At 45.8% G+C, this 23,685-nt stretch overlaps 1 protein-coding gene across 1 annotated transcript; it reads right to left on the minus strand.

Moving 5' to 3' along the window:
* Positions 1–405: 405 nt before the first annotated feature.
* Positions 406–23,680, minus strand: TMEM199 (transmembrane protein 199). Its single transcript, XM_053706208.1, has 6 exons — positions 23,439–23,680; positions 12,415–12,488; positions 11,541–11,630; positions 10,103–10,142; positions 1,836–1,948; positions 406–868 (listed from the first exon to the last, which is right to left on the minus strand). Exons 1-6 carry the CDS (start codon positions 23,608–23,610, stop codon positions 773–775), a joined length of 585 nt encoding a protein of 194 aa, XP_053562183.1. The 5' UTR covers positions 23,611–23,680; the 3' UTR covers positions 406–772.
* Positions 23,681–23,685: the final 5 nt, after the last annotated feature.

Consider the following 23,685-nt stretch of genomic DNA (forward strand, 5'->3'; position numbering starts at 1 on the left):
ACTTTGAAATTGTTGTAAAAGCAAAATGATTACAACAAATACATAATAGCTCATAAGGATAAAAATTAGTCATACGTATATATAAAAATCTACATTATGTATAACAAATAAGTAGTAATATTTGCCACTACCCCAGTGGCCATCTTAAAAAAAAGAAGGAGATAGGTAAAGGGGTTACCCATTGGTCGGCTGTGATTGTTACTTTGTAGCCTGCGAATGGGAAGTGTGCAACTTAGGATGTGATTGTGATGAGAGCGCAAGGTTATTTTGAATGTGATACAAAACAACCCTCATCCAGAACACAGGACACAAAATCAATAATGGTCACAATAACAGCTAATGTAAAATACTTGTGACCTGTTTGTAATGAACAGGTATAATATAAAAAAAAGTGGCGACATTAAATTAGTGTGATCTTTTATTCTTTAATAATAAAGTCAGAAAATAAATGGATAACACAGGAAAACAATTGTACCAAAACAACATGTATTATTAGTTTTTATTCTTGGTCCTTGTGACAACTTGCTTAATAAAAATAATCACAGTAAATAGTTATCTCAGTAAATTCCCAAGCAACCAAGCTTTGTAACAGTGAAGCTACCCCTTTAAAGCCAGAATGAAACAGCAGCTCCCGTCAATCTACATCCATAAATAAAAACAATCCGTCTACAACCCTGGTGTGATGGAATCCAGTGGTGTATTATCACTTTTTTGTGAGTCCAGCACCTGCGCAGAAGAAGTGGCTGTTTGTCTTCTAGAAAAGTAACGCCAGCTATAGCTCACCGAGCTGTCCCTCCATGGTCCGCACTAGGACATAAAGCTCTGCCAGGCCCACTATTGATGCTACTATTACAGCAGAGAGCACACGCTGGAAGGAGAAAAAAAACACAGTAAGGGATTTTAAATTGGATAACCTGCTTCTAAACAACAATTTTATATAAAAAAAATCACAAGTAGTGGTCTATTATCATACTGTAACATGTGAGTGTGCCAAAGGGTAGCCTAAATTCTACTGTAAACACCCAGACCCCTAAAGAGAGGACTAAATAACAGGTGGTATTCTGTATGTACAATTAAAGGGACAGTACAAAATTAAACTTAAAAGGGATAGGAAAATCTAAATTAAACTTGCACAATTCATAGAAAGCATCTCATTTTAAGACACTTTTAAATTCACGTTTATTTTCAAATGTTTTTGTTCTCTTAGTATCCCTTGTTGAATAACATACGCACATATCCTACAATAGTGTGAGTTAGCCGGTGATTGGTGCCTGCACAAATTTGTCTCTTGTGATTGGCTAACTAGATGTGTTCGCTAGCTGCCAACTCCTTCAGCAAAGGATAACAAGAGAATTAAGCAAATTTAATAATAGAAGTATATTGGAAAGTTGATTATCATGAATCATCCGAATCATGAATAAAATGTTGGGGTTTCCTGTCCCTTTAAATTGATTAGATAGAGCATGAAATTTTAAACAACTTTCCTATTTTCTTCTATTATCAATTTTGCTTAGTTCTTTTGGATTACTTTGTTAAAGAGTAATCCTAGGTGAGCTCACGAGTATGGAGATGTATTAAGCCATCTGAGAGCATTGCTATACATCGTAACAAACACTGCTGCCATAGACTGCTATAAACACATGTACACTCCTTTAAGCCTGCCTAGGTTTAGTCTTCAACAAAAAGCACCAAAAGAACAAAGCAAATTTGATAATAGAAGTAAATTGTAAAGTAAAATTGCATTCTCTGATTCATGGAAGTTACATTTTGACTTTACTGTCCCTTTTAAGCAGGCAGTGATACATTCTGTACACGCACACCTAGGCTGAACTCACCCCAGCTGTTTCAGTGAAGAGATATTGGCTTCCAATATAGGTGCACGCAAATGCAGCAACCACAGTGACAAAGAAGTTACAGACTGTAATAATTATGGTCTTTAATGGTCGCACTGTAAACATCAAGAAAAACTAAATATTAAAAACATTAAACAACATGCAGAGAGACAATGATTTTCTATTATGGACATAAGTTAACAAAATGTGTTCTCTAATGCACAAACTGAACATAATGCATTTTATTAAACTGACTGATGGGACCAATAAAAGGCAAGATTACGAGTGGAGCGATTACAGTTACGCAAGAGTGATAAGGGGTTTATCGCCGTTGTTTGCACTTATTGGATTTCCCGCTTATATTACAAGTTGAAAGTAAACTTGATCTGTTGAGCACAATTACGATTTACACTAGAATGATTAGTGCATCCTCAGAGCTGTGGTTACACAAAACACATCAAAAATACATTACAAAGTGCATAAAAAAAGTAAGGGCTCAAAGATATGAGGTCTCAGGTGCTAGAATTTTTTATATATATATATATATATATATATATATATATATATACACATATATATATATATATATATATATACATACACATATATATATATATATATATATATATATATATATATATATATATATATATATATATATATATACACATACATACATACACACACACATACATATATATACACACACACACACACACAGAGACACCCAGCACTCACCAGCTAGCTCACAGCTAAGATAAAATCACAACTGGAAAGGTTAGTTACCGCATCTGGCCAAATGGGAAAAGCTCAGGCACCACGTCAAGGTCCTTTCCACTGTCTGAGTCCCTAACACAGCCACACCATGCAAGCTCACAAAGCCAAACAAACGGAGAACAAAGAAGGGGTACACAGGTGGATGTAATCACCCAGAGAAATACAAAACACGGAAGGGACGTGGTGCCTGAGCTTTTCCCATTTGAATGAGGAAAAAGGAACGCTGAGTCTTAGAGTGGATGAAATGAAGTTTTATTTAGGAGCAGGCTTTTCATCAGACACTTGGTAAGCTCCTATCTTTTCCCATTTGGCCAGATGCGGTAACTAACCCTTCCAGTTGTGATTTTATCTTAGCTGTGAGCTAGCTGGTGAGTGCTGGGTGTCTCTATGTTTTGTATTACTTTTTTTTTGTAATCCCCCTCGTTTCTTGCACCCATTCCGGACTGGGGTTAACTGCCTGTGGCTCTGGTGACATCACAGCTTTTTTGGAGTGCTATTTAGCACACAGGGTTGGGATATATATAAATACATATTTACACATTTATGGAAGTGCATTGGAGCCCTTTGCAGTTATGAAGACATGTAAAATCATATTTATGAAATATTCATATTTAATAAAGGTTTTAACAATGTATTTTTTACTGTAAATATTTCACATTCCAATGTTCTGCACATAGCATAATATGTTCTAAGTATTTATATATATATATATATATATATATATATATATATATATATATATATATACACACACACATATATACACATATATACACACATACATTATATATATACACACATACACACACACATATACACACACATACATTATATATATCTATTTATAAATACTTAGAACATATTATGCTATGTGCAGAACATTGGAATGTGAAATATTTACAGTAAAAAATACATAGTTAAAACCTTTATTAAATATGAATATTTCATAAATATGATTTTACATGTCTTCACAACTGCAAAGGGCTCCAATGCACTAATAGAACATATTCTTCTATGTGAAGAAAGCTGGAATAGAAATATTCATATTTCCATGTCAGGTTAGCGCACTTGAGAATATGTGATCGTGTTTGCACGCGAGTAGGATGTTTTTCCACTTTTTTTGCTTCATTGACTTCTATGGGGGAATACATGAACGCGCACCGATATTTTAACTTCGTCTTTTTGCTCTCGTCGTAGGAGCGAAAACAGTTTACTTTTAACTCCTCTAACGCTCCACTCGTAATCTGGCCCAAATTATGCAAATGATGGTTGTGTGAAAAATACAATAGCAATGATAAAGAGACTTTAAACCTGATAAATAAAATAACTAACATTTGTTTATTCCACACAGTCATTGTTTGCTTGGATAAGAAAAACCCTAGCTTACATCATAGAGGTGCCAATTACTTTAGCAAAACTAAAGAACTTTATAGGAACTAAACATTCACACTAATTTCTTTAATATTTAAATCAGATTAAACAATTTGACATATTATTCTTCGGCTAATCTTTGCTTTTGAAAGCATCATTATATCTTGCTTTTACTTACTGTTTAATGTTCCTATTACCTTTTTTCAAACAAAAATGCTATAGACATGTTTAGCTACTTCCCTTGGATTTACAGATTTAAAAAGGGACAGTGTACAAGACTGATCAGAGCATTTTACTTACTGTTGTTTTTGTATTGTTATTTCCTTGTTGAAAATGTTATGCATTTGACAGTGTATCTATGACATTTAAATCAATAAAACATTTAATAAAAATAAAATAAAAAATAAATTAAAATAAAGGGGGGACAGTGTATTGTAGAACTAGAACAAAAGTCCACAATCCACAAGGTGAAAAGGTTGCAGTTTATTGTGCATTTATGGCCACACAAAACTTAAAGAAACCACCTACGCGTTTCGTGCCTGTAGGGCAATTCGTCGGGGATGAGTAAACACTCCCCCTCTCCACTCCCCCTCTCAAATAATTTATACAGGTGTAAATTGAACTATTTGTAAAACAACAGCTTACGTCATTAAGTAGACACATAGGTAAAATAGTGTTGCAAATTCAAAGAATGCATTGTGTATTTATAGCAGTGATTGGTTTGAGAAAAAAAACATTAAACTTGAATTGAAACACAAAATGTAAATAGCATTGTTAGTGAAAGTGTATATTTAAAGGTAAAAATTTACAAAAAGTGTAAACAATTTGCGGTCATATCAACCAATACCTCAAATAGCAACACAGTTTATCAGCGATTTGTTCCAAATCTTAAAGTGTTACTAAAAAAATAGAAGGGAATTAACCTTCAAATAATATGGTTTTGTACAGATCTTATATCAGCTAAAAAATAAACTATAAACTATTACTAATAAAGAAAAGAAAAGTGAGATGAAGGCATAATAAGGGCTGGGCAGTTAATTTAAAATTGTGAATAATGTTGGAAGATAATTAGGAAAACTCCGAAAAAAGAACATGGCCGTGTGTATATTAAATATATCTACAGCTCCTAAGCATACATTCTAAAAATAGGAGAAGATATACAAATACAGATATTATACACATATACATCAATAGGGTGTATACTTGATATAGTACAAAATGCCTGATGAAACGGCAATAGCGCAGAGAAACGCGTTGCAATATTACTTGATTTTAAATGGCTCTTTTATAAACAAACTTCTATGGTATGATTTTATCTTGTTGTCACTTTTTTTACAATAAAAGTTTTAATACGATACCATAATCTGAACTTTCTATCTGAGCACTTTGCTACCATATGAGACGGACCATCTCCACCTACTAGCTGTAATCCAGTTCCAGTACCAAGGATCAGCTAGCTGGTTAGCTGGGATAACCAGCCTGCGCCTACAAGCACATTGGTGTGCTCCTCACAAATGTGAGTACCCTGTGCTTGCTCTTTCCATTCTGATGTTGTGAACCTAATGATGTGCACATTTCGACGCCTCTCTTTGTTTTTGATTTTGGCAGTACACACCATCCACTAAGATTTAGATTTAATGTTTCAAACACTGACAAAAAAGGAGTTATCAACTTCCAAAAATCTAGAAACTGAAACTCTTTCTAGTTAAAAAAAACTTGGAAGATACACAGCAGTCTCTACCTGCAAGATATCCAAGCAGGAGTCAAGGGCAATAAGAGGTTCCTCAATGAACAAAAACAGAAATACGTATCAAAAACAAATTATGACTTAACAGATCATTTTCTTTCCTTCGATACAGGGAGAGTCCACAGCTGCATTCATTACTTGTGGGAATACAGAACCTGGCCTCCAGGAGGAGGCAAAGACACCCCAGCCAAAGGCTTCAATACCTCCCCCCACTTCCTCCATCCCCCAGTCATTCTGCCGAGGGAACAAGGAACAGTAGGAGAAATATCAGTGTGAAAAAGGTGCCAGAAGAAAAACAATTTAAATTTAGGGCAGTCAACCGGAGAGCGCGGGCAGGAGCTGTGGACTTTCCCTGTATCAAGGGAAAGTAAATTATCTGGTAAGTCATCATTTATGTGTTCCTTCTAAATACAGGGAGAGTCCACAGCTGCATTCATTACTTGTGGGAAAATTATACCCAAGCTACAGGAGGACACTAAATGCTAACGGGAGGGACAATAAGAGGCAGCCCAATCTGAGGGCACCACAGCCTGCAAAACAACTCCCAAAGGCTTCCATAGAAGCAAACCTTAAAGACAAAAAATGTAGGATGTTAGGAGGACCAAGTAGCCGTCCAAAAATCAGAACCATAGGAACTCATGTCAGAGACTCCCCCAAAATGTCACAGCACTCAAACTGAGTCATAGACCTCTGAGGAGGCTCGTGTCCCGCTGTGTCCTAAAGCCAGCTAAACACACACCTCCACCAACAAGGAGGAAGTAAATCAGCTTCCAAACCTTGCACTCCCCCGACCTTAATATAAAATCAGAACATTCTGAAAAAGTCTGACAGAAACTTCAAGATAAGATTCCCTAAAAAAAAGAGGAGACCCTCATCCCATATGGACAATGGCTAGTCCTATTAGAAAGGAGAACCCAAGAAGGAAAACATATTGTAATAGTTGCAACACCTGAACTATAACACATGGAAACACCACAACAGAGGAAATAGGTCCTTGAATAAGATTCAAATACCACCTCCTATAAAGGTAGAAAGGAAAACCAATGTAACTCCTGAAGGACAAATCCAACCCCAAAGGGTTAGGCAAAAACACTTGCCAACTCTGCCGCAGGCAGAGCCCCAAAAAAATAACAACACTGGGAATATCAAGGTATTATGAACCAAGAACCAACAGATAAGAAAAACTATCTGTGAAAACATACCAGAAAAGGAACCATAACTGGGTCCATCTGCAACCTTCCACTTGCCAGGCAGCTAGGCCAACCCAGATTATCTTGGCAGGCAGCCCCTTGAACAAGAACTAGTTAGACAAACCCTTCACCAGCTCATTTTAGAGGGTAAGAAGACACTCTAGAACCAGAAGAAAATCCAGACACGCTAGTTCCTCCCAACACCAGAAGGGAGACCTCCACGCCTAGATAGGAGACGAGGAACCAGAACAAACAGAAGGGAAGACCGATAAAAACAGCTTGCGAGCACACATTCAAGGTGCGAGTAGCTGAAGCAGGTTTCAAACCGCAAACCTTCTGCTTGCAAGGCAGCTAAGCTAACCATTAGGCTACTACAGCTGAGACCTTTCCGGAAAGGAAAACCTTCCCTCGACTAGGTCCCAGCGAACCCTCCCAAATCACCCCAGAAGGCGTAAGAAGCCTTAACCCTGTAGGTCCCCACCACAAGGGAACGCTTAGATAGCAAAGCCTCTAACCGTGCAGACGCACTTCCGGGCATAAAAAGGGCAACGGTCACATCAGACGCCCACTACAGAGAGAAATCGGGCCATCCTTGAAAAAGAACGACATGGCCGTATAGAGGTTATGAACGACTGGCAGCTAGAGGTTATGATACAAACTTGTTAAAAAAACAGAAGGATTAGGTCAGAACAGTTGACAGATCTGCTTTATTGCGAGAAAGAGATATCTCTAGGAAATCTGAGGCTGTCAATTTTGACAACACTAAGATTTATCACTATATATAGAAAACAATATAATCAGATCTGTGAAATTGTGCAAAGATCCCTACCTATTTTAGAGAAAGATCCTTAAATTGGTAATATGATCACAGCAAGAGGTGTCCAGTGTATTTCTAGAAGGGTACGAACCTTGGAAGATATATTCAAGAGAGATTTCTCAAAAGTGAATAAACAATCTACTTGTTAAATCCCAAAAAAGGTTTTTATAAATGTTGTTCATCACCATGTAAAAAGTTGTGAGTTCGCTAGAGTAGGAAAGTCCTTTCGCTCTACAGTGACAGAAAGAAATGATCAAATATTACACAATCTCACATGTAATTCGAAATATGTGGTTTACTTAATAACATGTAATATTTGTAATAAACAGTATACAGGGCGTACGACTAGACTTTTGCCTTACAAACAGGAGTACCTAAAGGCATTGATGAGATGTGTGACAAAGTCCTACACAGGGCTGTAGTCAGCACAAATTGAATACATTTTGAGAATTATTATACTTATTTTTAAACCTATTTCACTTTTTGGCTGACATTTACTCTTTTGGCTAATATTAGCTCCTGTTTTTACTTTTTTCCTCTTTATTTTCATTTGCTTTTGTGTCTCTTATATGTCCCAATGACAGACATAAAGACATGTAATTTTTCCAGGTGGATCCGGGTTCAGCCCCTTTGTGTTGTCACCACGTGTGTACATGGTGACATCACCAGCACTCCCATGAACCCTTGGAGTGCCGTCCACTAGGCTACCCATTGATCCCCAGCCTGTAGTGCAGGGGATTGCCAAAAACAGCGTTTGATCGGCGACCCCCCTGCATGACGAAAAGGGCTTGTCATGCACCTCGAAGGGTTAAATACATTTCTATAACCAGTACTTAAGTATTGAAATGTTCAGAATAGGTTGGGATACAACAGGCAAAAGTAGCTTCTTCAAATTAACAAAACCAAGATAAAGGAGCTATCTGTGAACAATTGAATACACCCCCTCAGGTAAAAAGGATCACTGGAAACACATTAAAATCACAGTACACTTTCCATTTAATATTCTTTAACAAATTATTGGCTGCCCACATAAAGAATAACTGAACAGAAATTAGGCACCTGGCTCATACATCTGACAGAGATTTAGCAGAGGATACACCAATCACTCTGCAAGTATAGGAGTGAGATTCTGTACCATAGAAAAACCAAAAATGGTAATGGCCGTGGCCCCAGTCATTTCCTCTCATACCTTCTTTCATGATTTTGTTCTACTACCCCCCCAAAAGAACATTGTGTGTCAAGGAAAAAACTAAATTTTGCTGCAAAATTCTTAAACACTGCAATATTGAAAACTGCTGAAAATTCTGGGACATTTATACTATATCAGTGTTCTCCCTAGGACATGTTTAGCGGGTGCACCACCTGGCTGATTTTACTGACCACCCAGGTATAATTTTAGCCAACATTAAGCTAAAATTAGCTAACCTTAAAAAATGCTCAATTGTTATTGCACACATTATCATCAAATACATTTTGCTTTATTATTATGATGCAATTGATTTGTGCTTTGGATAGCAGAAAATTATATAATAATAGAAAATATTACACTGCCCCTACCCGGATACTTCATAATGCCACCCGGATACTTCATAATGCCACCCGGATACTTCATAATGCCACCGGGCTGGCAATTTTTTTTGTGGAAAACACTGTATATGATTTATTTTAATGTCCCTTTAGTTAACTTTTAATACCATTGTTTGCTTTGTCATTGGAATATATTGAACAATGTGCTATCAAAACTTGGCAATTCTTTCAAAAAGGATGCACAACATATCTACTAAACATTAGTTTTAGCGTTTTTTGAAATATTAGGATTTACCAGTGCAACAAATAAAAGGGGACTTTCAGTCATGAAGTATAAAATACTTCATGCTCAAAGTTCCTTTATTTGTCTGCAGTGTTTGCCGCACTGAGCGTCTCAAGCAGCCCACGGCAGAACACTATTTTATTACTGAGGGGATTTTAACCAATAGTGTGCTAGCTATCCAGCACAATTGCCAGCTGGCCCACACGGCTATTGGCTAAGAGGTGGAAACATAACCTCACTGAAAAATAGCGTTCTGCCGCGGGCTGCCTGAGGAGCTCAGCGTGGTGAACGCTTCAGACAAATATAAGAACTTTCAGCACGAAGCATTAAATAATCCATAAAATTAGGAGACAGAAGTAAAATCTTAGAGATGTAGTGGCTTCCAGGGACTAGACTCAACAACAAATCGGTGATAAAGAGAAAAAGCAGCACACTGAAAATATTTTGTGCAATTATTGGCCTGCATAGGGCATGCTTCTTACATAAAATAGTATTCTGCTGCTAAGATGAAAGAAACCAATAGTGGGAAAGATTGAGAGCAGAGATATTTTACTTCACCTTGTCTGCTCAGTTCCGCCAGTGTTCCATTCTGTTTGGCCTGTGTGAATGAGACAACCAAACATTTCATCTCAGTATTGAGACCAAAAACAAACATGTATCATACAAATTGTGTGTATGGAAATCCAAAAGTTTAAGATGCTCAGAATATTGTCTTTGCTTTTAAAAGGGATATCAAACCAAAAATGTTCTTTTGTGATTCAGACAGAGCATACAATTTAAAAAAAAAAAAAAGTTTGCAATTTACTTCTATTATCAAATTTTCTTTGTTCCCATAGTATTCTATGTTGAAGAGATACTTAGGTAAGTGTCTGGAGGACTACACGTCAGGAAACACTGCAAATGGATAACATTCTTGCAAAACTGCTGCCATATAGTGCTCTGGAGATGGGCCGGCTCCTAAGCTTATGTCCCTGCTTATCAACAAAAGAAACCAAGAGAATGTAGAAAAATTTGTAATAGAAGTAAATAAGAAAGTTGTTTAAAATCACATAAATTCAGCTGTTGGGAAGCTCTCAAACACTTGCTGTGTGCAATATCCCAAATCATGCAGTGCGCTTCACGTAGTCCGACACACCCCTTGACGTATCCGTGACGTGCTCACATTCACTCAGCTGTTCTGGTGCGGAGAAGAGAGCGGTCCATCATCGCTCAAACAATTAATAGACAACAACATTCAGCGCACCCAGTAAAGCTGAGAAACAGGACAAATCAGAGCTGTTTTTTTTACTTTTGCTGCCTGTCTTATGCTGCCAATGCCTTTACCTGTTGGATACTGATTGCTTATGGATTTTGAGCTTATGAAGAATTTGAAAATATAACAGGTATCTAACAGCTCTGATTTGTCCTGTTTCTCAGCTTTACTGGGTACGCTGAATGTTGCTGTTGTTTAAAATCACATGCTGTATCTCAATCCTGAAAGAAACATTTTGGGTTTCATATCCCTTTAAAGGGACACTAAACACTAACTACATTTCATGCACCTCCCTTTAATCATGGGTGCTGCTATTATGGAACTGAAGTTACACTGCAGGTATCTGAAGGAGAGGTGCTGCACTTCTGCAAACAAGCCAGTACTGGAATGTAGTGTAGATTTTAGCATAGCAGCATCCATGGCTTGACCTCAATACTGTGCTTATAAAATGTATGTAGTGTTTAATGACCATTTAAGGCAAACATGTATTCATGAAAACAGTGCTTTTTGGCAAAATAACCCCCATTCATCCCAGAAATATATCAAACACTACACTATGATGTTGTTCAAGAATATAGTAAATTTCATGTAAATCAGATAAATTTATTCCAAACTTGTTAACTAATAATTTCTTGCTCTCTAATATTTGAATTCGGATAAACCATCAATTACAAATGTTTTTCCTCTAATCAGTATTCCTTATTTGACTACACGTGTTTTTTTCACAAACTAATGGTCCAATACCTGGCAACTGATATTCCTTGTTATCTTCTTATATTCCTCATTTGCCAAATTTGCTTTGATCTTTTCCAGACGGGCCACAAGCTGTGGATTCTGAATAAGGAAATAAATCATTATTCACGGCTCCTAGATGACACACACGCACAAATAGAAGTCAGTTTTATACCCCTTATAAGAGGTGCATGAGACACTAAGACTGTAATATAAAATGTTCAATATACATTGTAAAGAAAAAAAGAAAAACATTTGCAATTTATTTATTTTGCTTACCACTTCTTGGTCGGAGCAATGTGAAAAACACATTTACAGCAAGACCATTTTGGCCACAATTAAAGGGACAGTAAAATCAAAATTAAACTTTCATGATTCAAAAAGAGTATGCATTTTTCAACAACTTTCTAATTTACGTCTGTTATCTAATTTGCTTTGTTCTCTTGGTATCTTTAGTTGAAAAGCATATGCAGGTATCCTCAGAAGCACCAACGCACTACTGGGAGCTAGCTGATGATTGGTGGCTGCAGGTATATGCCTCATATTGGTTCACCAGACATGCTCAGCTAGCTTCTATTAATGAATTGCTGCTCTTTTGATAAAGGATACCAAGAGAATGAAGCAAATTTGATATTTGAAGTAAATTGGAAAGTTGTTTAAAGTTGTATGCTCTGTCCAAATCAGGGAAGAAAAAATTTAGGTTTCATAACATAAACCTACTCAGCATAGTTTTCAAGTATTTTTGCAAATCATTAACCAAATAAACATTTTGAATGCTTTTCATTTATATGTATGATATAAAAAATACTTTAAATGTCCCTTTAACTACCATGGTCCTCAATCTCAAATTCAAGGTCACACAAATTCATTCTATCACACAACTTACCCGTTCAGGTATTTTCACTTCTGGCAAATAGACTTCACTATCTTCAAGCAGCTCATGAAGATACACAGGCGAAACTTAAGAGAGAAAAAAAATCTGTGAACATAAATGTTTGTTCTTTATTAAAAAGTAATCCTAGGTGAGCTCAGGGTGTGTATGTGTCTAGCCATTTGGCAGCAGTGACTGCAACATTTTTTTATAGCAATATTATATATAGACTGCAAAAGACACGTGCACACTCCTGAGCTACTATAAGCTTACCTAGGTTTACCCTTAACAAAGGATATCAAGAGAATAAAGCAAAATTGATAATAGAAGTAAATTGGAAAGATGACTAAAACCACATGGTCTATCTGAATCATGAAACTTTAATTTTGACATTACTGTCCCTAGAAAGATGAGACAGCAACGTTTTTAAAACCCTCACACACAGAGGTGACAAAAAGCACTCACCTCCAGACACACACAGGTGACACACAGCACTCACCCCCAGACACACACAGGTGACACACAGCGCTCACCCCCAGACACACACAGGTGACACACAGCGCTCCCCTCCAGACACACACAGGTGACACACAGCGCTCCCCTCCAGACACACACACAGGTGACACACAGCGCTCACCTCCACACACACACACAGGTGACACACAGCGCTCACCCCCGGACACACACACACAGAAGACACACAGCGCTCACCTCCAGACACACACACACAGAAGACACACAGCGCTCACCTCCAGACACACACACACAGAAGACACACAGCGCTCACCTCCAGACACACACACACAGAAGACACACAGCGCTCACCTCCAGACACACACACACAGAAGACACACAGCGCTCACCTCCAGACACACACACACAGAAGACACACAGCGCTCACCTCCAGACACACACACACAGAAGACACACAGCGCTCACCTCCAGACACACACACACACAAGACACACAGCGCTCACCTCCAGACACACACACACAGAAGACACACAGCGCTCACCTCCAGACACACACACACAGAAGACACACAGCGCTCACCTCCAGACACACACACACAGAAGACACACAGCGCTCACCTCCAGACACACACACACACAGAAGACACACAGCGCTCACCTCCAGACACACACACACACAGAAGACACACAGCGCTCACCTCCAGACACACACAGAAGACACACAGCGCTCACCTCCAGACACACACACACACAGAAGACACACAGCGCTCACCTCCAGACACACACACACACAGAAGACACACAGCGCTCACCTCCAGACACACACACACAGAAGACACACATCGCTCACCTCCAGACACACACACACACAGAAGACACACATCGCTCACCTCCAGACACACACACACACAGAAGACACACATCGCTCACCTCCAGACACACACAGGTGACACACAGCGCTCACTCCAGACACACACACACAGAAGACACACAGCGCTCACCTCCAGACACACACACAGAAGACACACAGCGCTCACCTCCAGACACACACACACACAGAAGACACACAGCGCTCACCTCCAGACACACACACACACAGAAGACACACAGCGCTCACCTCCAGACACACACACAGGTGACACACAGCGCTCACCTCCAGACACACACACAGGTGACACACAGCGCTCACCTCCAGACACACACACAGGTGACACACAGCGCTCACCTCCAGACACACAGCGCTCACCTCCAGACACACACACAGGTGACACACAGCGCTCACCTCCAGACACACACACACAGGTGACACACAGCGCTCACCTCCAGACACACAGCGCTCACCTCCAGACACACACACAGGTGACACACAGCGCTCACCTCCAGACACACAGCGCTCACCTCCAGACACACAGCGCTCACCTCCAGACACACACACAGGTGACACACAGCGCTCACCTCCGGACACACAGCGCTCACCCCCGGACACACACACACAGGTGACACACAGCGCTCACCCCCGGACACACACACACACACAGGTGACACACAGCGCTCACCCCCGGACACACACAGCGCTCACCCCCCGGACACACACACACAGGTGACACACAGCGCTCACCTCCAGACACACAGCGCTCACCTCCAGACACACACACAGGTGACACACAGCGCTCACCTCCAGACACACACACAGGTGACACACAGCGCTCACCCCCGGACACACACACACAGGTGACACACAGCGCTCACCCCCGGACACACACACACACAGGTGACACACAGCGCTCACCCCCGGACACACACACACAGCGCTCACCCCCGGACACACACACACAGGTGACACACAGCGCTCACCTCCAGACACACAGCGCTCACCTCCAGACACACACACAGGTGACACACAGCGCTCACCTCCAGACACACACACAGGTGACACACAGCGCTCACCCCTGGACACACACACACAGGTGACACACAGCGCTCACCCCCGGACACACACACACAGGTGACACACAGCGCTCACCCCCGGACACACACACACAGCGCTCACCCCCGGACACACACACACACACAGGTGACACACAGCGCTCACCTCCAGACACACAGCGCTCACCTCCAGACACACAGCGCTCACCTCCAGACACACACACAGGTGACACACAGCGCTCACCTCCAGACACACAGCGCTCACCTCCAGACACACAGCGCTCACCTCCAGACACACACAGGTGACACACAGCGCTCACCTCCAGACACACACACAGGTGACACACAGCGCTCACCCCTGGACACACACACACAGGTGACACACAGCGCTCACCCCCGGACACACACACACAGCGCTCACCCCCGGACACACACACACAGGTGACACACAGCGCTCACCTCCAGACACACAGCGCTCACCTCCAGACACACACACAGGTGACACACAGCGCTCACCTCCGGACACACACACACACAGGTGACACACAGCGCTCACCTCCAGACACACACACAGGTGACACACAGCGCTCACCTCCGGACACACACACACACAGGTGACACACAGCGCTCACCCCCGGACACACACAGCGCTCACCCCCGGACACACACACACACACAGGTGACACACAGCGCTCACCTCCAGACACACAGCGCTCACCTCCAGACACACAGCGCTCACCTCCAGACACACACACAGGTGACACACAGCGCTCACCTCCAGACACACAGCGCTCACCTCCAGACACACAGCGCTCACCTCCAGACACACAGCGCTCACCTCCAGACACACAGCGCTCACCTCCAGACACACAGCGCTCACCTCCAGACACACAGCGCTCACCTCCAGACACACAGCGCTCACCTCCAGACACACACACAGGTGACACACAGCGCTCACCTCCAGACACACAGCGCTCACCTCCAGACACACACACAGGTGACACACAGCGCTCACCTCCAGACACACACACAGGTGACACACAGCGCTCACCTCCAGACACACACACAGGTGACACACAGCGCTCACCTCCAGACACACAGCGCTCACCTCCAGACACACACACAGGTGACACACAGCGCTCACCTCCGGACACACACACACACAGGTGACACACAGCGCTCACCTCCGACACACACACACACAGGTGACACACAGCGCTCACCTCCGGACACACCACCACACAGGTGACACACAGCGCTCACCTCCGACACACACACACACAGGTGACACACAGCGCTCACCTCCGGACACACACACACACAGGTGACACACAGCGCTCACCTCCAGACACACACACACACAGGTGACACACAGCGCTCACCTCACGACACACACACACACAGGTGACACACAGCGCTCACCTCAGACACACACACACACAGGTGACACACAGCGCTCACCTCCAGACACACACCACACAGGTGACACACAGCGCTCACCTCCAGACACACACACACACAGGTGACACACAGCGGCTCACCTCCAGACCACACACACACAGGTGACACACAGCGCTCACCTCAGACACACACACCACACAACAGTGTGGACACACAGCGCTCACCTCCAGACACACACACACCACAGGTGACACACAGCGCTCACCTCCAGACCACACACACACAGGTGACACACAGCGCTCACCTCCAGACACACACACACACAGGTGACACACAGCGCTCACCTCAGACACACACACACACAGGTGACACACAGGTGACACACAGCGCTCACCTCCAGACACACACACACACAGGTGACACACAGCGCTCACCTCCAGACACACACACACACAGGTGACACACAGCGCTCACCTCCAGACACACACACACACAGGTGACACACAGCGCTCACCTCCAGACACACACACACACAGGTGACACACAGCGCTCACCTCCAGACACACACACAGGTGACACACAGCGCTCACCTCCAGACACACACACACACAGGTGACACACAGCGCTCACCTCCAGACACACACACAGGTGACACACAGCGCTCACCTCCAGACACACACACAGGTGACACACAGCGCTCACCTCCAGACACACACAGGTGACACACAGCGCTCACCTCCAGACACACACAGGTGACACACAGCGCTCACCTCCAGACACACACAGGTGACACACAGCGCTCACCTCCAGACACACACACAGGTGACACACAGCGCTCACCTCCAGACACACACACACACACAGGTGACACACAGCGCTCACCTCCAGACACACACACACACACAGGTGACACACAGCGCTCACCTCCAGACACACACACACACACAGGTGACACACAGCGCTCACCTCCAGACACACACACACACACAGGTGACACACAGCGCTCACCTCCAGACACACACACACACACACAGGTGACACACAGCGCTCACCTCCAGACACACACACAGGTGACACACAGCGCTCACCTCCAGACACACACACACACAGGTGACACACAGCGCTCACCTCCAGACACACACAGGTGACACACAGCGCTCACCTCCAGACACACACAGGTGACACACAGCGCTCACCTCCAGACACACACAGGTGACACACAGCGCTCACCTCCAGACACACAGCGCTCACCTCCAGACACACACACAGGTGACACACAGCGCTCACCTCCGGACACACACACACACAGGTGACACACAGCGCTCACCTCCGGACACACACACACACAGGTGACACACAGCGCTCACCTCCGGACACACACACACACAGGTGACACACAGCGCTCACCTCCGGACACACACACACAGGTGACACACAGCGCTCACCTCCGGACACACACACACACAGGTGACACACAGCGCTCACCTCCAGACACACACACACACAGGTGACACACAGCGCTCACCTCCAGACACACACACACACAGGTGACACACAGCGCTCACCTCCAGACACACACACACACAGGTGACACACAGCGCTCACCTCCAGACACACACACACAGGTGACACACAGCGCTCACCTCCAGACACACACACACACAGGTGACACACAGCGCTCACCTCCAGACACACACACACACAGGTGACACACAGCGCTCACCTCCAGACACACACACACACAGGTGACACACAGCGCTCACCTCCAGACACACACACACACAGGTGACACACAGCGCTCACCTCCAGACACACACACACACAGGTGACACACAGCGCTCACCTCCAGACACACACACACACAGGTGACACACAGCGCTCACCTCCAGACACACACACACACAGGTGACACACAGCGCTCACCTCCAGACACACACACACAGGTGACACACAGCGCTCACCTCCAGACACACACACACACAGGTGACACACAGCGCTCACCTCCAGACACACACACACACACAGGTGACACACAGCGCTCACCTCCAGACACACACACACAGGTGACACACAGCGCTCACCTCCAGACACACACACACACAGGTGACACACAGCGCTCACCTCCAGACACACACACACACAGGTGACACACAGCGCTCACCTCCAGACACACACACACACAGGTGACACACAGCGCTCACCTCCAGACACACACACACACAGGTGACACACAGCGCTCACGTCCAGACACACACACACAGGTGACACACAGCGCTCACCTCCAGACACACACACAGGTGACACACAGCGCTCACCTCCGGACACACACACAGGTGACACACAGCGCTCACCTCCAGACACACACACACGTGACACACAGCGCTCACCTCCAGACACACACACAGGTGACACACAGCGCTCACCTCCAGACACACACAGGTGACACACAGCGCTCACCTCCAGACACACACAGGTGACACACAGCGCTCACCTCCAGACACACACAGGTGACACACAGCGCTCACCTCCAGACACACACAGGTGACACACAGCGCTCACCTCCAGACACACAGCGCTCACCTCCAGACACACAGCGCTCACCTCCAGACACACAGCGCTCACCTCCAGACACACAGCGCTCACCTCCAGACACACAGCGCTCACCTCCAGACACACAGCGCTCACCTCCAGACACACAGCGCTCACCTCCAGACACACAGCGCTCACCTCCAGACACACAGCGCTCACCTCCAGACACACAGCGCTCACCTCCAGACACACAGCGCTCACCTCCAGACACACAGCGCTCACCTCCAGACACACACACAGGTGACACACAGCGCTCACCTCCAAACACACAGCGCTCACCTCCAGACACACACACAGGTGACACACAGCGCTCACCTCGAGACACACAGCGCTCACCTCCAGACACACACACAGGTGACACACAGCGCTCACCTCCAGACACACACACAAGTGACACACAGCGCTCACCTCCAGACACACACACACAAGTGACACACAGCGCTCACCTCCAGACACACACACAAGTGACACACAGCGCTCACCTCCAGACACACACACAAGTGACACACAGCGCTCACCTCCAGACACACACACAAGTGACACACAGCGCTCACCTCCAGACACACAGCGCTCACCTCCAGACACACACACAGGTGACACACAGCGCTCACCCCCGGACACACACACACAGGTGACACACAGCGCTCACCTCCAGACACACAGCGCTCACCTCCAGACACACACACAGGTGACACACAGCGCTCACCTCCAGACACACACACAGGTGACACACAGCGCTCACCCCCGGACACACACACACAGGTGACACACAGCGCTCACCCCCGGACACACACACACAGGTAACACACAGCGCTCACCCCCGGACACACACACACAGGTGACACACAGCGCTCACCCCCGGACACACACACACAGGTGACACACAGCGCTCACCCCCGGACACACACACACAGGTGACACACAGCGCTCACCCCCGGACACACACACACACAGCGCTCACCCCCGGACACACACACAGGTGACACACAGCGCTCACCTCCAGACACACAGCGCTCACCTCCAGACACACACACAGGTGACACACAGCGCTCACCTCCAGACACACACACAGGTGACACACAGCGCTCACCTCCAGACACACACACAGGTGACACACAGCGCTCACCCCCGGACACACACACACAGGTGACACACAGCGCTCACCCCCGGACACACACACACAGGTGACACACAGCGCTCACCTCCGGACACACACACACAGGTGACACACAGCGCTCACCCCCGGACACACACACACACAGCGCTCACCCCCGGACACACACACAGCGCTCACCTCCGGACACACACACACAGGTGACACACAGCGCTCACCTCCGGACACACACACACACACAGGTGACACACAGCGCTCACCTCCGGACACACACACACAGGTGACACACAGCGCTCACCTCCGGACACACACACACAGGTGACACACAGCGCTCACCTCCGGACACACACACACACACAGGTGACACACAGCGCTCACCTCCGGACACACACACAGGTGACACACAGCGCTCACCTCCGGACACACACACAGGTGACACACAGCGCTCACCTCCGGACACACACACAGGTGACACACAGCGCTCACCTCCGGACACACACACAGGTGACACACAGCGCTCACCTCCGGACACACACACAGGTGACACACAGCGCTCACCTCCGGACACACACACACAGGTGACACACAGCGCTCACCTCCGGACACACACACAGGTGACACACAGCGCTCACCTCCGGACACACACACCGCTCACCTCCGGACACACACACAGGTGACACACAGCGCTCACCTCCGGACACACACACAGGTGACACACAGCGCTCACCTCCGGACACACACACCGCTCACCTCCGGACACACACACAGGTGACACACAGCGCTCACCTCCGGACACACACACAGGTGACACACAGCGCTCACCTCCGGACACACACACAGGTGACACACAGCGCTCACCTCCGGACACACACACAGGTGACACACAGCGCTCACCTCCTGACACACACACAGGTGACACACAGCGCTCACCTCCGGACACACACACACAGGTGACACACAGCGCTCACCTCCGGACACACACACACACAGAAGACACACATCGCTCACCTCCGGACACACACACACAGGTGACACACAGCGCTCACCTCCGGACACACACACACAGGTGACACACAGCGCTCACCTCCGGACACACACACACAGGTGACACACAGCGCTCACCTCCGGACACACACACAGGTGACACACAGCGCTCACCTCCGGACACACACACACAGGTGACACACAGCGCTCACCTCCGGACACACACACACAGGTGACACACAGCGCTCACCTCCGGACACACACACACAGGTGACACACAGCGCTCACCTCCGGACACACACACACAGGTGACACACAGCGCTCACCTCCGGACACACACACACAGGTGACACACAGCGCTCACCTCCGGACACACACACACAGGTGACACACAGCGCTCACCTCCGGACACACACACACAGGTGACACACAGCGCTCACCTCCGGACACACACACACAGGTGACACACAGCGCTCACCTCCGGACACACACACAGGTGACACACAGCGCTCACCTCCGGACACACACACACAGGTGACACACAGCGCTCACCTCCGGACACACACACAGGTGACACACAGCGCTCACCTCTGGACTAGGGATGCACCGAAATTTCGGCCGCAGAAATTTTCGGCCGAAAATAGCATTTTTTGTTATTTCGGTTTTCGTTTTTTTTGCCTTTTATTTTCGGCAAAATTATTGTGTAGCATATTTTAAATTTGATGCCAGCCTACAGCTGCTGTTTGAGTTCATTACTTGACTTACTGTTTTGCATATAATAATAGTTTTCTAGGACTATACTTTATTTTGATAACTAGTAACAAAACAAAAACGGTTAAATCTGATTCTGTTACACAGAACTAAATAAAGAATAATACTTGCGATGCACCAAAATTTGGGCCGCCGAAAATGTGCAATTCCAATTTCGGCCCAAAGAGGACCAAAATGGCTAACAATGTACAGCCCTCCCCTGTTCTATTGAGTTACATGTCTATCCTTAGCATAAGGTGAGCAGCACAGCACTGGCATGGTACACAGAGCACACACATAAGTACCATAACATGATGATATTTGAAACCAGGAGAGAAGGAAACCAAAGTTCTGAATAGTGAATACAAATATCAAAGGAGGATAAGTAACATGTTTATAAACACTTGATATTATCAGACACAGCCCTAAGCACACACAGTGAATATCTTTAAGCCTTATATACAGTGCTCATACATCAACCTCTTGTGCGTAGACATTCTATTCGCCTGAGGCAAATATGCGTGCACACTTTATAAGCATAAGCCCCAATCTCGCACACAGTTGGTACAAATTAGCACCCACCAGACAGTGTATACAAAAAAGCACAGTAACTTTCTATAACCACCTTGCACGTAAGGTTGTAGCTAAGTCCAGTGGTCCTGGTGATAGGTGACAGACAGACTCCATTTGGGGCTCCGGACATATAATCTGACGGGTCACTGTGAGACCCGAACCAGGAACTAGGCGGAGATATGATGAGAGACGATCAGGTGCAGCCACGCTCATCGCACGGATAACTACACCCAAAAACAAAACACATGTCCACCTCGTATTGTTGTCTGGCTATAACCACGCTCTCCCTTATAGAGCTCCAGTTTCACTGCAGATAACGCCCTACTGTACAAGTGACCATGTCCATTTGTTGGAGCTTTCCCGCCTACAAGCTCTCTCAGCTACACACACACTGTAAAAAAGAAAAAAACAATTTCGGTTTCGTTTCGGTTTTCGGCCAGGATCATCCTGAATTTTCGGTATCGGTTTCGGTCCAGAATTTTCATTTTGGTGCATCCCTACTCTGGACACACACACAGGTGACACACAGCGCTCACTTCTGGACACACACACAGGTGACACACAGCACTCACCTCCAGACACACACACAGGTGACACACAGCACTCACCTCCAGACACACACACAGGTGACACACAGCACTCACCTCCAGACACACACACAGTTGACACACAGCACTCACCTCCAGACACACACACAGGTGACACACAGCACTCACCTCCAGACACACACACAGGTGACACACAGCACTCACCTCCAGACACACACACAGGTGACACACAGCACTCACCTCCAGACACACACACAGGTGACACACAGCACTCACCTCCAGACACACACACAGGTGACACACAGCACTCACCTCCAGACACACACACAGGTGACACACAGCACTCACCTCCAGACACACACACAGGTGACACACACACAGGTGACACACACACACAGGTGACACACAGCACTCACCTCCAGACACACACACACAGGTGACACACAGCACTCACCTCCAGACACACACACACAGGTGACACACAGCACTCACCTCCAGACACACACACAGGTGACACACAGCACTCACCTCCAGACACACACAGCGCTCACCTCCAGACACACACTCGTGGCATACAGCGCTCACCTCCACACACACACAGGTAACATAAAGCTTTCAGTTAGAAATTAAAATCTATCATGACTCATCCATACAAGGTGAACATGTCCTTTCCGAACGAACCTTTCTCCCGTAGGACCTGGTGAAGTTCCCGCAGAAGATTGAATGACACTATAGCCCCGGGTCCGTTGTTCAGTGCTTCTTCAGCTTCGGCCTTAGCACTCGGTTTCAAACCTGACAACTGCTCCCGAAGAGTTTTTAGGAGTAATTCCCCTGACCGTACTGATTTTGCCATCTCGGCCCAGCAGTCAGCTGACAACGTTGCAAAGCATTGTGGTAAGAAGGTCACCACTTGTCATTTAGCAGCATG

This window comes from Bombina bombina, chromosome 3, assembly GCF_027579735.1.
Source record: "Bombina bombina isolate aBomBom1 chromosome 3, aBomBom1.pri, whole genome shotgun sequence".
In the NCBI taxonomy this organism is placed as follows: Eukaryota; Metazoa; Chordata; class Amphibia; order Anura; family Bombinatoridae; genus Bombina; species Bombina bombina.